The 15508-nt window shown below is 50.1% G+C and overlaps 1 protein-coding gene across 12 annotated transcripts in view; it reads left to right on the top strand.

The window, feature by feature from the left end:
* Window positions 1-15508, top strand: part of SMARCA4 (SWI/SNF related, matrix associated, actin dependent regulator of chromatin, subfamily a, member 4) — a 101980-nt gene that overhangs the window by 78412 nt on the left and 8060 nt on the right. For 6 of the 12 annotated variants that reach the window (XM_023194170.3, XM_023194177.2, XM_023194173.2 and 3 more), the window contains 2 exons: window positions 1626-1721; window positions 2969-3222. In XM_023194170.3, coding sequence (XP_023049938.1) covers window positions 1626-1721; window positions 2969-3222 — 350 coding nt within the window. Of the gene's footprint in view, window positions 1-1625; window positions 1722-2959; window positions 3223-15508 lie in introns of all 12 variants that reach the window. The other 6 variants (XM_023194178.2, XM_023194180.3, XM_023194179.3 and 3 more) reach the window with 2 other exon arrangements.

Here is a 15508-nt window from a genome sequence, read left to right as displayed (position 1 = left end):
ATTGAGCCCATCTTATTACACATTCAAATTCACAGTTGTGAAAAATATTATACAAAACACGCTCTCCCCGCTACTGGTGGCCTTGGAATTGACACAACTTTTCTGGCAGACATCTGTTGCCAAGTGAACTCAAAGCCTTCAAAATGCTCCTATGGCCGCCATCGGAAATGGCCATGACTGTGGCAGCCTAAAGCAACAGAACTATTTTCTGTCCATTCTGGGTCAGAAGTCTGAATCCACAGTGTGGGCAGGGCTGTGTTCCTTTGAGGCCCTAGGGAAGGACCTTTCCTTGGCTTTTCTAGCTTCTGATGGTTCCAGAAGCCTCCTGGCTTGGGGCAGCATCACCCCATCTCTGCCTCTGTCTTCATGGGGACTTGTCTGTGTCCCCTTCTGTCTCTTTTAAGAACATATTTTAAAACTTAATCCCAAAAGTAAAGACCTCATTTGTAAAAAAGGTCCCATTCTGAGGTTTTAGGCAGACACGAGTCTGGGGGCACCTGCCGCTCTGCCCTGGGTCTGCAGGGGGACTTCTCCTGGTGCCTCCTGCCTGCTGTGCCCGCCATGCTGCTACTTTGGCCCGATGCCTTCCCTCCTCCCGGGCTCCTCAGGCTCTCAGATTCTCATCTCCTTTAAGACACATCTGCTCCATCATTGTGGTGTCTCTCTCTTCCCTCTTTCCTGGCACCTGACATGTTTGTCACCCCACTTGTGGGATGTTGCCATCTGATCACCATCTCCCTTCCAAGGGTAGGGGAAAGGGCCCCGGCTGGTTCGAGTCACTGCTGTGTCCTCAGCGCCAGGCACAGTGCCCAGCTCACTGGCACAGCCTCAGCGTGAGAGGAACAGCCAGCTTTTGGGTCCAGGCCCTCCTTCCTTTTCCAGTTGCGGGATTCCCTAGACATCTGGCTCCCTAGACTGCATATTTAACTATTGGGATAAGTTATTAGTTAGTACCATTGAATTAATACCTGGAGATTCTCTTAATATTGTTCATATTCTTGTTCTTCTCAGCAGTTTTACCATGAGGGAATCTGTCTTAAACAATGTCAGTTGTCAATACATTACTTAAAATAACAACAACAATAAAAAGAAAAGGTGGTCAGATCTGGCAGCTCATGCCTGTAATCCCAGCACTTGGAGAAGCCAAAGCAGGAGGATCATTTCAGCTCGGGAGTTTGAGACCAGCCTGACCAAAATGGCAAGACCTTTGTCTCTATTTAAAAAAAAAAAAAAAAAAATGGCCAGGCACAGTGACACATGCCTGTAATTCCAGTACTTTGGGAGGCCAGGGTGGGCAGATCACCTGAGGTCAGGAGCTCAAGACCAACCTGGCCAACATGGGGAAAACCTGTTTCTACTAAAAATACAAAAATTAGCCAGGCGTGGTGGCGGGCGCCTGCCATCCCAGCCACTCGGGAGGCTGAGGCAGGACAGTCACTGGAACCTAGGAGTCGGAGTTTACAGTGAGCCGAGATTGCACCACTGCACTCCAGCCTGGGCGACAGAATAAGATCCTGTCTCAGAAAGAAAGGGAAATGACCTAAATGCCCAAGAACAAGGGGAGGCTAAATTAGGGCACGTCGTGCACTGAAACACTAAACAGACATTAAAAAATTTTGTTGTAGAAAATTACAGGAAAAGATATCCATGACACAGCCAGCAGTGTGGCACGTGGGCTACAATTCCAGCGTGGCCTTCAGTTCTGCACACGTGCGTCAAAGGTGGGGAGAGTTCTGGAGGTGGGTGGCACTGAGGGCTGCACAACACTGGGGACGTGCCTGATGCCCCTAAACTGGGTAATAGAACATGGCTGCCATGGTAAATTTTATGTTATATATGATTTATAATAATTTTTTTTTATGCCCAGCTACTCCGGAGGCTAAGATGGGAGGATCACTTGAGCCCAGGAGTTCGAGTCCAACCAGGGAATGTAGCAAGACCCCATGTTTAAGAAAATTTAAAAATAGGCTGGGTGCAGTGACTCACGCCTGTATTCCCAGCACTTTGGGAAGCTGAGGTGGGCGGATCACGAGGTTAAGAGATCAAGACCGTCCTGGCCAACATTTTGAAACCCCATCTCTACTAAAAATACTGAAATTGGCTGGGTGTGGTGGCGGGCACCCGTAATCCCAGCTACTCAGGAGGGTGAGGCAGGAGAATCGCCTGAACCAGGGAGGCGGAGGTTGCATTGAGCTGAGATTGCACCACTGCGCTCTAGCTTGGTGACAGAGCGAGACTCCATCTCCAAAAAAAATCCAAATAATTATTATATATATAGATATATGAAAGAAGAAATAGATAGAAGCCAGGCACAGTGGCTTACATTTGTAAACCTAGCACTTTGGGAGGCTAAGATGGGAGCATTGCTTGAGACCGGGAGTTCAAGACAAGCCTGGGCAACATAATGAGACCCCATATCTACAAAAGTTTTTTTAATTAGCTGAGTGTAGTGACACGTGCCTGTAGTCCCAGCTTCTGAGGAGGCTGAAGTGAAAGGATCTCTTGAGCCCTTGGAGTTCAAGACTCCAGTGAGCTATGATGGTGCCACTGAACTCCAGCCTAGGCAACAGAGCGAGACCCTGTCTCTAAAAATAAATAAGTAAATAAAAGAAATAGATGGGGAGAGTGTGGAACAGAGGTGTCAACATCTCCTGGGTGAAGGGATTTCAGGAGCACATTCTTCTTTGTACAGAGAAGATAGTTATTTTTTTGGTCAAGAAATTCAACCATTAGTGTTTTAAGGACATGCTTGGGTGGGGTGCCTCCTGGGGCCGTGCTGGTCTTTCACTGCAGCCCAGGGACCTCTTGAGAGTCCAGTGTGTGTTATGCCCCAAGCCAGCCACGCTGGAGGGAGAGCGGGTGCGGGGGCCCTCCTCCGTGTCCCAGCCCGGCCCCCGGGATAGCGTCACGGCCTCTGCTTGTCGACCCGGGTGCTGGCTGTCCTATTTTACTACTATTGACCCTGAAGGCCATCGAGGAGGGTACGCTGGAGGAGATCGAAGAGGAGGTCCGGCAGAAGAAATCGTCACGGAAGCGCAAGCGAGACAGCGATGCCGGCTCCTCCACCCCGACCACCAGCACCCGCAGCCGCGACAAGGACGATGAGAGCAAGAAGCAGAAGAAGCGTGGGCGGCCGCCTGCCGAGAAGCTCTCCCCGAACCCACCCAACCTCACCAAGAAGATGAAGAAGATTGTGGACGCCGTGATCAAGTACAAGGACAGGTAAGCGAGGAGGTGGGGTGGGCGGGGCCTTCATGGGTCCCTGTGGGAGCATCCCTGGCGTTTACATTCTGACCCTGCACACTCAGGCTTGGGCCGCTCGCTCTTTCACTCATCCACAAGCACTGAGTGAATCTCTGTCTTTGAGCCTGGCCCTGAGGAACATACTTTCTGGAACAGGGAAGCACACATGTTTCCGCCGTGATGAGAGGAAATGTCACATGTGGTGGAGAGGAGAGGCAGGGGTGCGGGTCTCGGGGAAGGGGACATTGCAACAGACCCTTGAGAGATGGGAGGTTGGGGAGAGTGCACCAGCAGAGGCCACGGCAGGCGGACAGGCTCTGCCAAAGCTGTGGCCTTGTGGCCTCAAGGGGCAAGGTGGGATGAGGGGATATGTGGCAGTAATGGGTGCTGCCCGTGTGGCCAGGAGGATGGCGACAAGAGGCTGGCATGTCTAGAGCAGAGAAAGTGGTAGCCTTTTCCTGTCCTTGGACCCTCCCAGGCTCCCCGTGCTGTCTCTGTGTTGGTGAGATGGTGGCCACATTCCTGCTCTCTGCCAGGCTCTGCTCCAAGCCTGGAGGTCGCTGTCCTCACGGACATGTCCCGTATATGAGGCAGCACGTGGTTCCAGCTGTGGCCACGGCCCAGTGGTGGATCATAACATGTTGGTGGATCATGAGTGCCATTTATATATTTTTATTTACTAATATTCTTTTCCATGAGTGACTCTATATGAGCACCATTTAAATAAGAAGAAAGGAATGTTCTCACCGGCTCCCCGGGGAGGTGTGTGCACCTTCTGCCAGCCCAGGGCAGGTCACAGAGCTGGGCAGGAGCCAGCAAGGGGTGTAAGGCCCATGCCTAGCCCAGGACTCACCCAGTCTTCCACTCTCCAAGGTCTTATTTCACTTCCTGGTACACTGGCCAGTACCGCTGTCTCCGTAATGGGAAGGTTGTGCTGTTTGATTTTAAAGTAACAGTTTGCTGTTAGTCATGAAGCAGAGGGTGGGGGAATTGTATCTGTTGGAGGGGAGAGTGAAGGGAGCCCACATGCATGGTTTGGAGAGAATCTTACCAAGTGTGAGGTTTTAGAGTATGGTAACAATTGGAGTGCCTAAATTAATGGGTAAAAATTACTGCCTAAGGCCAGCTGTGGTAGCCCACACCTGTCAACCCAGCACTTTGGGAGGCTGAAGTGGGAGGATCACTTGAGGTCAGAAGTTCGAGGCCAGCCTGGACAACATGGCGAAAACCCGTCTTTACTGAAAATACAAAAAAAATTACCTGGACGTGGTGGCACACGCCTTTAATTCCAGCTGTTTAGGAGGCTGAGACAGGAGAATCACTTGAACCCAGGAAGTGGAGGTTGCTATGGACCAAGATTGCACCATTGCACTCCAGCCTTGGGTGACAGAGCAAAACTTCGACTCCAAAAACAAATACTGCTTTAAAAGGTTCTTTTAGCCGGACACGGTGGCTCATACCTGTAATCCCAGCACTTTGGGAGGTTGAGGCGGGCGGATCACTTAGGAGTTTGAGTTTGAAACTAGCCTGAGCGGATCACTTAGGAGGTTAGGAGTTTGAAACTAGCCTGGCCAATATGGTGAAACCCCTTCTTTAGTAAAACTACAAAAATTAGCTGAGTGTAGTGGTGCACGCCTGTAATCCCAGCTACTCGGGAGGCTGAGGTAGGAGAATCTCTTGAAGCCGGGAGGCGGAGGTTGCAGTGAGCCAAGATCACATCAGTGCACTGCAGCCTGGGTGACAGAGCGAGAGTCTGTCTCAGGAAAAAAAAGGTTATTTTATTATTGGAAGAGAAACAGATGATGAAGGAAAAGAGACTTTCAAATTCAATGCCAGATCTGAAAATGTCATGTGTTGTCAGTCTTGAGAAAAAAAAAAATACTGACTCTAATTTACAACCCTAACTCCAAGGCTAAGTCCTCAAAGAGGAAAGCGAGTGGAGGACTTAACTTACTTAAAGTGTGGGATACGGCTGGGGGCAGTGTTGCACGGCTGGGGTCCCCGCTACTCGGGAGGCTGAGGTGGGAGGATCACTTGAGCACAGCAGGTCCAGGCTACTGTGAGCTGTGATCACACAGCTGCACTCCAGCCTGGGTGATGAAATGAGACCCTGTCTCTTAAAAAATAAAATAAATACAGAATACTTTTTAAAAATACGGGCCAGGCATGGTGGCCCATGTAATCCCAGTACTTTGGGAGGCTTAGGCGGGCGGATCACTTGAGGTTAGGAGTTTGAGACCAGCCTGGTCAACATGGCGAAACCTCATCTCTACAAAAAATAGAAAAAAAGAAATGAACCGGGCGTGGTGATGAGTGCCTGTGGTCCCAGCTACTCGGGAGACAGGGCACGAGAATCACTTGAACCCAGAAGGCAGAGGGTGCAGCAAGCCAAGATTGCATCACTACACTCCCGCCTGGGTGACAGAGTGAGACAATATCTGAAAAAAAAAATCTAATGACAATGACAGACCCTCCCCATGTTTTATTTGGAATGATATTCTTGTGAGGGAAACTTAACATTACCAATCTGAAGAAGATCCTTGAAGTGCAGTGGGGAAAGCACGGGCGTCTCCATCACACTGGTCTCCTGGGTATCCACGTAGAGAGGATGAGCCCTGACCCCCTGCCCCCACACACACACCCCATGCACTTGGATCCACGTGACGTGGACTGTAGATGTAAGAACATGAAAGGTAAAACAAAGTTCTAGAAGAAAACACAGGAGAAAAATCTTCATGAATAGGCATCGATTTCTTCCACAGAAGCCAAAAGCCACTAATCACAAACAATTGAGAAATTAGACTTCACTAAAATTAATAACATCTGTTTATTAATGGACACGCTGATGGAGACAGTGAAAACTCCTCGTAGATTCAGAAACGACAACACAGTTTAAAGCTGGGCAAGAGCCGGGAACAGATGCCTCCTTACACAGCACATCCCAGGACTAATCTAGTGTAGGGAAAGGCGCTCACATCATTGCATTAGCATCACGACTTCAAGGAAATGCTCGTTAAAACCAGAGTGACTTGCGCCAGCACGCGTCCTAGAATGGCCGAATGCCCGTCAGTGCTGGCAGGTCTGAAGCAATCTGACCTCACACCCTGCGTGTAGGAGTATGCAGCTCTTTGGCGGTCTCTTCTGTTTTGCTTTGCTTGTTTTTAACCATCAAACTGCAAAAGACAATATTTTCTGAGGCTCAGCCTGTACATGCCCTCTGACCCAGCAACCTGCAGCCCTCATTCTACCCAGGAGAGCTGAGTACATGTCCACACAGACAGACATGGCCATAGCCACTTTGCTCATCATCTCCCAAAACAGGAATCAGCCCAGTGTCCATCTACAGGGGCATGGATCAGTGGGGGCCTAATTGTACAGGGCCCCAAATAGCTGTGAAAACAGACTACCTGAAAACTGCTACCTGGAAGAAGCTTACATATTATTGAGTGAAAGAAGCCAGACGCTAAAGAGGGCCTACTATGTGCCTCCAGTTCTGTGAGGGTCAGAAGCGGATCCACAGTGATGGCTGCCAAGCAGTGCTTACCTTGAGAGAGGGAATTAGCAGGAAAGCCACATTGACGAGCCTTCTAGGATACTGGCGATATTCTCTCTATAGATCTGGATGTGTATATGATGTGTACATTCACCAAGGTGTACACATGAGATATGTACACTTCTCTGCATTCCATTACACCTTGGTTTGTTTGTTTGTTTGTTTGTTTTTTGAGACGGAGTCTCGCTCTGTCGCCCAGGCTGGAGTGCAGTGGCCGGAACTCAGCTCACTGCAAGCTCTGCCTCCCAGGTTTACGCCATTCTCCTGCCTCAGGCTCCGGGCAGCTGGGACTACAGGCGCCCGCCACCGTTCCCGGCTAGATTTTTTTGTTTTTTTTTTAGTAGAGACGGGGTTTCACTGTGTTAGCCAGGATGGTCTCGATCTCCTGACCTCATGATCCGCCCGTCTCGGCCTCCCAAAGTGCTGGGATTACAGGCGTGAGCCACCGCGCCCGGCCTTCCACCTTGGTCTTTAAAAAGACAGAGACAGCATGCTCAACCTATTAAGACCCTGAATATTTTCAGACAAAAAAGTATGTCTGTGTTAGTCCATTTGTTTTTTGTTTTAGACTCACAGAAAGAGCCCTCTTAGGGTCATATTTAGTTGTATATCATCTGACAAAAGAGGAAATGGCTCCCAGCTGCTACAGTCAGTCTTCTAGCCTGTGTAAGATTTGATGATAAATCATACAATAAATTAAAACTTTCGGCTGGGCACAGTGGCTCATGCCTGTAATCCCAGCACTTTGGAAGGCCGAGGTGGGTGGATTTCTTGAGCCCAGGAGTTCAAGACCAATCTGGGCAATGTGGTGAAAAACCATCTCTATGAAAAATACAAAAATTAGCCACGCATGGTGGTGCCTGCCTGTAGTCACAGCTACTCGGGAGGTTTAGGTGGGAGGATCACCTAAGCTCGAGAAGTCGAGGCTGCAGTGCACCATGATCGTGCCACTGCACTCCAGCCTGGACAACGAGAGTGACACCCTGTCCCAAAAAAGCCACAACAGTACAGGCTGGACGTGGTGGCTCACGCCTGTAATCCCAACACTTTGGGAGGCCGAGGCAGAGGATCACTTGAGCCTAGGGTTTCAGATGAGCCTGGACAACATAGTGAGACTCTGTCTCTATTATAAAAAAAAAAAAAAAGGCCAGGTGCGGTGGCTCACACCTGTAATCCCAGCACTTTGGGAGGCTGAGGCGGGTGGATCACGAGGTCAGGAGATCCAGACCATCCTGGCTAACACAGTGAAACCCCGTCTCCACTAAAAATACAAAAATATTAGCTGGGCGTGGTAGCGGGTACCTGTAATCCCAGCTACTCGGGAGGCTGAGGCAGAAGAATGGCGTGAGCACGGGAGACAGAGCTTTCAGTGAGCCGAGATTGCACCACTGCACTCCAGCCTGGGTGACAGAGCGAGACTCCATCTCAAAAAAAAAAAAAAAGATTAAAAAAAAAAAACCCAAATCCTAACTCTTATTGCTAAGTGACTGCTTTATCGAAACTATTCTGTTTCAGGACATGCAATTCTGGTAGAGATTCTGAGACCTGTTTTGAGAAGAACACTGACATTTCAGTCACACAGCAGTGCTCCTGTCTTATCTGGGACCCATGTGGGAGGGTGCCTCAGTGGCGGATTTGATTTATGTTTTCAGTTTAACCTCACATCTTCCTGGAATGGATGGATTCACAGACCTGGGGGTTGCACATTAGACTGGGAGTAACTTATGTTGGAATTAAGTAGGACAACAAAGACGACTATTAAAGAAAGCCTCCTTAGTGCTGGAAGCACAGCAGGTGTGGGTCTGTCCACTCACTGTAATGTGATTTGCACAGGAAAACGTCACATAGGGCACATCAACTCAAGAAAGATAGTCATTGAAAAGCTGCCTCAGCTGGGCGTGGCAGTTCACGCCTGTAATCCCAGAACTTTGCAAGACTAAGGTGTGTGGATCCCTTGAGACCAGGAATACGAGACCAACCTGAGCAACATAGGGAGACCCCGCCTATACAGAAAGTACAAAAATTAGCCAGGAGTGGTGGTGCGTGCCTGTTGTCTCAGCTCTTCAGGAAGCTGAGGCAGGAGGACCACAAGAGGCCAAGGCCACAGTGAGGTATAATCACCCCACTGCACTCCAGCATGGGTGACAGAGTGAGACCCTGTTGCAAAAAAAAAAGCGAAAGAAAAGCTGCCTCCATTTAGCAGTAATTTCAAACATGATGTTTGGATACAAAATTGGTGTAGTTAATGGATATTTCTGATATTCTTAACTAAATTTGAAGCTATGAGGGAAAACAAACTCGGGGTCCACCCTGTTGCACAGTTTGGGGAAAGTCCGCAAGATCACCCTCAAGTGCCGTCATTCTCAGCCTGTTATGCTTGCAGTTATGATTTATTACAGTGCAAGGCTACAGATTAAAATCAACCAAGACAAGAGGTGTATGAGGCCTCTTGGGGGCCAAGGTGGGCGGATCACTTGAGGTGATCCTGAGGTTCCAGACACAGGACTTTACTTTGTCTCCTCCCTGTGGAGTTGCAGACAGCGCTCATGTTCCTGGTGACGCTGACAAAGAGCATTGCCAACCAGAGAAGCCTCCGTGTCCAGAGTTTGTTTTGTTTTGTTTTGTTTTGTTTTGTTTTGTTTTGTTTTAACTCTGTCACTCAGGCTGGAGTGCAATGGGGCAATCTCGGCTCACTGCAATCTCTGCCTCCTGGATTGAAGTGATTCTCCTGTCTCAGCCTCCTAAGCAGCTGGGGTTACAGGCTTGCGCCACCACACCTGGCTAATTTTTGTATTTTTAGTAGAGATGGAGTTTCACCATGTTGGCCAGGCTGGTCTCGAACTCCTGACCTTAAGTGCTCTGCCTGCCTCAGCCTCCCGAAGTGTTGGGATTACAGGCGTGAGCCACCACACCCACCCTGTGTCAAGCATTTTTACTGGGACTTGGTCACAAAGACACAGCTGGCTACCCACATGACTGACCTCCATCTCGAGCCCCTCTGCAGGTCGAGCAGAAACTAAATAGCCCAAAGCCCCAACCTAGGACTGGTTCCAGACCCCATGTAAACAAAGACATCCATTAGGTGTGACATTCTAAGTGCCCAGAGATCACCTCCCAGTAGCTCTAGGCAAAAGACCTCATTTGGGGTGAAGTTACATTCTTTATTATTATTATTATTATTATTATTATTATTATTATTATTATTATTATTTGCCCATCATTGGCTAGAAGTTACATTCTGTATGACACATCTGTCAGACTCCTGGAAGGTTCCACGCTACCAACTGCGTGGCAGGTGGTGCTCGTGTCACTCGGCCCCTCCTTGGCCCCACACAGCTGCACCAGGCTGAGAAGAGCTTGAATGGAATAAAGTCAGACACAGCTAACAGCTCACTTTTTTGTCTCTAACTTTCAATTGCTCTTTTCCAAGAAAAGAAAAGACAACTTATTTTTAATTGGACTTTTTTGTGTGTGTGAGGCAGAGTCTCACTCTGTCAGCCAGGCTGGAGTGCCATGGCGTGATCTTGGCTCCCTGTAACCTCCACCTTCCAGGTTCAAGCGATTCTCCTGCCTCAGCCACCCAAGTAGCTGGGATTACAGGTGCGCACCACCATCACGCCTGGCCGGAATTTTTGTTTCTTAGTTTGCTTTCCAGAACCCCCTAATTAGTTCAACTCTGTAATTGAGTTAAATGTGAAGCCTGAAAAGAGACTGGCGTCTGTGTAGACCTGAGTTCTGACAATTCAAAGAGTGAACACAGGACGTTGTCCTCTGGATTCGGTGTCTTGAGCCTGCCTCGCCGAGCTGGAGAATGTGCCCGTAACTGCAGTTGGGAGCCACGTGGTCCCTCTAGGTGGTGACATCTGAGGACAGAAGTGGTTCAGCTGAGCACCCGCTGCTGTGTTGGGGCCAGACCCTTTAGGAGAGGCAGGGACGCCCTTCCTGTCAGGTGGAATCTTTTTGAATATTGTTTTTGATCGTTGGAGATACTTGCAGCCCCCTAGTTTGTATTTTATACCGGCAGAATTGTGTTTGACGTGACCTCTGTGATGACCTCATCATACGTGTCCGGTTCTCTTGCCTGGAGAGCTTTTACCCTGTTCCTCTGCAGTCAGATTCACAGCCACAAGACCCCTCCTTCCCAGGCCCCGGAGTGTGGCACTGCTGGCCTTCACAGCCACTGTCCTTTACATTGTGTACACAGAGTGCAATGACATGCTCCTCCTGCTCAGGGGCCACAGTGGGAACAGGCTGGAGTGTTCTGTGGTACCACGTGGGCAGTTCCGGCCTCTGCTGTCCAGGGACTTGTGGTGGCTCCAGTGGGAAGGGCCACATAAGCAGAACAGGAAGCGTGAGCAGTGTCCACTGGGAGGAGAGGGACAAGTGTCCCAGGCAGAGAGGACACAGTGCATGCAGAGCCTGGAGGGAGGCTAGGGGCTTGAGCGGGGCTGTGCCAGCACCAGGGGCCTCACAGGGGCCCTGGACCACACACCTGCCCTCAGCCAAGGGCGTTTCTCCTTGGTGGTTTGAAATCTCAAACCACATTGAGGAACCTGCCAGAAATCGAAACCAGAATGAAGAAATTAAGTTGCATGTAGGAGATTTTACTTTAAAATCAGAACATGCAGAAATGTTTGCTGTGACTCTGGGTCAGGTTCAGACTTGTGGGACTGTGCACTGCCAGTTGATACCTTCTTCCTTGGGTTCTTTTTTTTTTTTTTTTTTTGAGACACAGTCTTGCTCTGTAGCCCAGGCTGGAGTGCAGTGGCACAATCTTGGCTCACTGCAATCTCCGCCTCCCTCCCTGGGTTCTTTATAGCAGTCGACAGCTGGTGGCTGAGGCATTTGGGGCTCTGTGTCCAAGTATCAAGGCCGCATGTGTGTCAGGGGGCATCCCCTTGGTGTGCTTGTTAAGGGCTCAGAGAAGGGCATCTGCTGGTCCACGTGGCTTCAGCAGGCAGGCTGCTGAAGACCACGCCGCCAGCCACCAGCCACCAGCCTGCCTGCGACAGTGATAGGGCAGAGATGCTGCTACAATAAAGACCATGCAGGCCAGGCACAGTGGCTCACATCTGTAATCCCAGCACTTTGGGAGGCCGAGCCGGGCTGATACTTGAGGTCAGAAGTTGGAGAACAGCTTGGCCAATGTGGCAAAACCCCATCTCTATTAAAATACAAATATTGGGCCGGGCGCGGTGGCTCAAGCCTGTAATCCCAGCACTTTGGGAGGCCGAGACGGGTGGATCACGAGGTCAGGAGATCGAGACCATCCTGGCTAATACGGTGAAACCCCGTCTCTACTAAAAAATACAAAAAACTAGCCGGGCGACAAGGCGGGCTCCTGTAGTCCCAGCTACTCGGGAGGCTGAGACAGGAGAATGGCGTGAACCCGGGAGGCGTAGCTTGCAGTGAGCTGAGATCCGGCCACAGCACTCCAGCCTAGGCGGCAGAGCAAGACTCCGTCTCAAAAACAAAACAAAACAAAACAAAAAAATACAAATATTGGCCAGGCACGGTGGCTCAAGCCTGTAATCCCAGCACTTTGGGAGACCGAGACGGGCGGATCACAAGGTCAGGAGATCGAGACCATCCTGGCTAACCCGGTGAAACCCCGTCTCTACTAAAAAAAAAATACAAAAAACTAGCCGGGTGAGGTGGCGGGCACCTGTGGTCCCAGCTACTCGGGAGGCTGAGGCAGGAGAATGGTGTAAACCCGGGAGGTGGAGCTTGCAGTGAGCTGAGATCTGGCCACTGCACTCCAGCCTGGGCGACAGAGCGAGACTCCGTCTCAAAAAAAAAAAAAAAAAAAAAAAAACAAATATTAGCCAGGCATGGTGGCACATGCCTTTAATCACAGCTACTCGGGAGGCTGAGGCAGGAGAATCGCTTGAACCTGGGAGGTGGAGGTTGCGGTGAGCTGAGATCGCGCCACTGCACTCCAGCCTGGGTGACAGTGAGACTACGTCTCAAAACAAACAAACAAACAAACAAAAACTACATGGTAGACAATGGTGTTGAACTTGATGCCTGTGCTGAGGTCAGGAGACACATGAACACAGCCTCAGGGCTAGAGAGGCACAATGGTTGCAGTTTATGCTTAGGCAGCTCGGAAAGACGGAGACAGGTCCAGGCTGCCGCAGCTAAGCCTCACAAAGCTCTGGCCCCACCGGGCGGGCCGTCTGGGTTCCATTCCCACTCTGCACTACCTGGAGGCAGCAGCCCTGTGGTTACTGTAGGGGGAACTTAAGTATGGTGAAGATCTGAGCTCCACACCTGTCTCTGTGCCTCAGTCTCCACATCTGCAGCACAGGGGCCTGACTGAAATAACGTGGCCAGGCACACAGCCCAGAGGCCAGCACCAGCACCTTGTGCATTGTGAGAGGGGACGATGATCCCCAGCCCAGGGCCTGAGCTGCTGCCTTGCCAATTCATGGTGACAGCTTTGGCCTGAGTCTGGCAGGGGCTGGCTGCTACTGCACTCGGCCAGAGAGGCCGAGGTGAGCGGATCATGAGGTCAGGAGTTTGAGACCAGCCTGGCCAACATGGTGAAACCCCGTCTCTACTAAAAATACAAAAATTAGCCAGGCGTGGTGACAGGCGCCTATAATTCCAGCTACTTGGGAGGCTGAGGCAAGAGAATCGCTTGATCCCGGGAGGCGGAGGTTGCAGTAAGCTGAGATCTCACCATTGCACTCCAGCCTGGGGGACAAGAGCGAGATTCTGTCTCAAAAAAGAAAAAAAGGGGGAAAAAAAAAAAAAACTTGGGGCCTGGGCGCAGTGGCGCACGCCTATAGTCCCAGCTACTCGGAAGGCTGAGTTGGGAGAATCACTTGAACCCGGGAAGCGGAGGTAATAGTAAGCCGAGATTGCATCACTGCAGCCTGAGTGACAGAGGAGATTCTGTCTCAAACAAACAAACAAAAAACTGAACTCATGCCAGGCTCATGCCTGTAATTCCAACACTTTGGTACGCTGAGATGGGTGGATCACGTGAGCCCAGGAATTCAGCACTAGCCTGGTCAACATGGTGAATCTTCATCTCTACAGAAAATACAAAAAAAAAAAGCTGGGCGTGGTGGCATCCTGTAGTTCTAGCTACTTGGGAGGCTGAAGCAGGAGGATCACGTGAGTCCAGGAGGTCAAGGCTATGGTGAGCTGAGATTACACCACTGCACTCCAGCCTGAGCAACAGAGTGAGACCCTGTCTCAACAAATGAAACTGAACTTGGATTTCATTGTTCAACTGTATTGAACCCATAATAAGAAATAGGTGTCCCCGGGTGTGGTATTGGCTTGTTAGAATCTATCAGCTTATTACAAATATTGGTGCATTGGAAGCCATCAACATCATAACCTGTAGCCAGGCGAGAGCCTTGACGCACAGACCCCTCAGCAGAGCTCCTGGCACCTCTATCTTTACTGGAAGCCTGTGCCTGGCCCGCAGGGAGGTGCCTTCAGACCACGTTCATTGACAGATTCTCTGGTGAACTTCCTTTCACTCCCCGATGCATGAGTCAGAATGTTTTCTGTGTCACAGCTGTAAGTCTAAATAATTCTCAAGGTAATACTTTATAACATGTCAAAACATTCAACCTAGGCTCACGCCTATAATCCCAGCACTTTGGGAGGCCAAGGCTGGCAGATCGCTGGAACTTAAGAGTTCCAGACCAGCCTGGCCAACATGGCGAAACCCCATTTCTACTAAAAATACAAAAATTAGCCAGGCGTGGTGGTGGTGTGTGCCACCTCCCAGCTACTCGGGAGGCGGAGGTTGCAATGAGCCAAGATCACACCACTGCGCTCCAACGTGGGTGACAGAGTGAGACTCCATCTCAAAAAAAAAAAAAAAAACGAAATTCAAATCTCAGTGTTGATAAATGATGTTTTGTTGGAATGCAGCCAAAGCCCACCAATTTCTGCATCGTCTATGGTTCCCTTCATGGAACAGCGGCAGAACTGAGCAGTTGCAACAGAGGCAGCCCCAACAAGCCTCAAATATTTACACTGGGCTGAGCACAGTGCCACACACCTGTAATTCCAGTGCTTTGGGAGACTGATATGGGAGGATCCCTTGAGCCCAGGAGTTTGAGACCAGCCTGGGCAACATAGTGAGACCCCATCTCTACAAAATATTTTTAAAATTAGCCGGGCGTTGTGGCATGTGCCTGTAATCCTAGCTACTTGGGAGGCTGAGGCAGTAGGATCTCATGAGCCCCGGAGTTGGAGGCTGCAGTGAGCTAGGATGGCACCACTGCGCTCCAGCCTGGGCAACGGAACAAGACCGTGTCTGTAAAAAGAGAGAAAAGAAACAGTTCACAGTTCCTAGACTGGAGCAGGTGTTTGCAGTAATGCATCCAACAAAGGACTCCCCAGGGAGGGAAATGGGCCAAAGATGGGAACAGGCGCTGCCTGGAAGAACCTGTGAAACGGTGCTTGACTTCTCTGCACAACAAGGAAGCGTGTTTAGGGCCACGTTGTAGAATGGCTGCAAGGACGAGCACCGCTCACGCTGGCTCAGTATCTACTAAGTAGAGCATTTCCCCACCCTGTGACCCAGAGTATCTTCTCCCAGATAAATTCCCAGGAGAACTGCAAACTAAACACTTGTACCTGAGTGTCCACAGACACGTGCTTCCTGGTTTCCAACCCTGGGCACAACCCAGATGCCCAGCAGTGGGAACTGGGCATGGCTGGTATGTGCCCACTTCAGGA

The sequence above is a fragment of the Piliocolobus tephrosceles genome, chromosome 21 (genome assembly GCF_002776525.5).
Source record: "Piliocolobus tephrosceles isolate RC106 chromosome 21, ASM277652v3, whole genome shotgun sequence".
Classification (NCBI taxonomy): domain Eukaryota; kingdom Metazoa; phylum Chordata; class Mammalia; order Primates; family Cercopithecidae; genus Piliocolobus; species Piliocolobus tephrosceles.
Note: the sequence above shows the minus strand (reverse complement) of the source record. Positions and strands in the feature narration are given on the sequence as shown.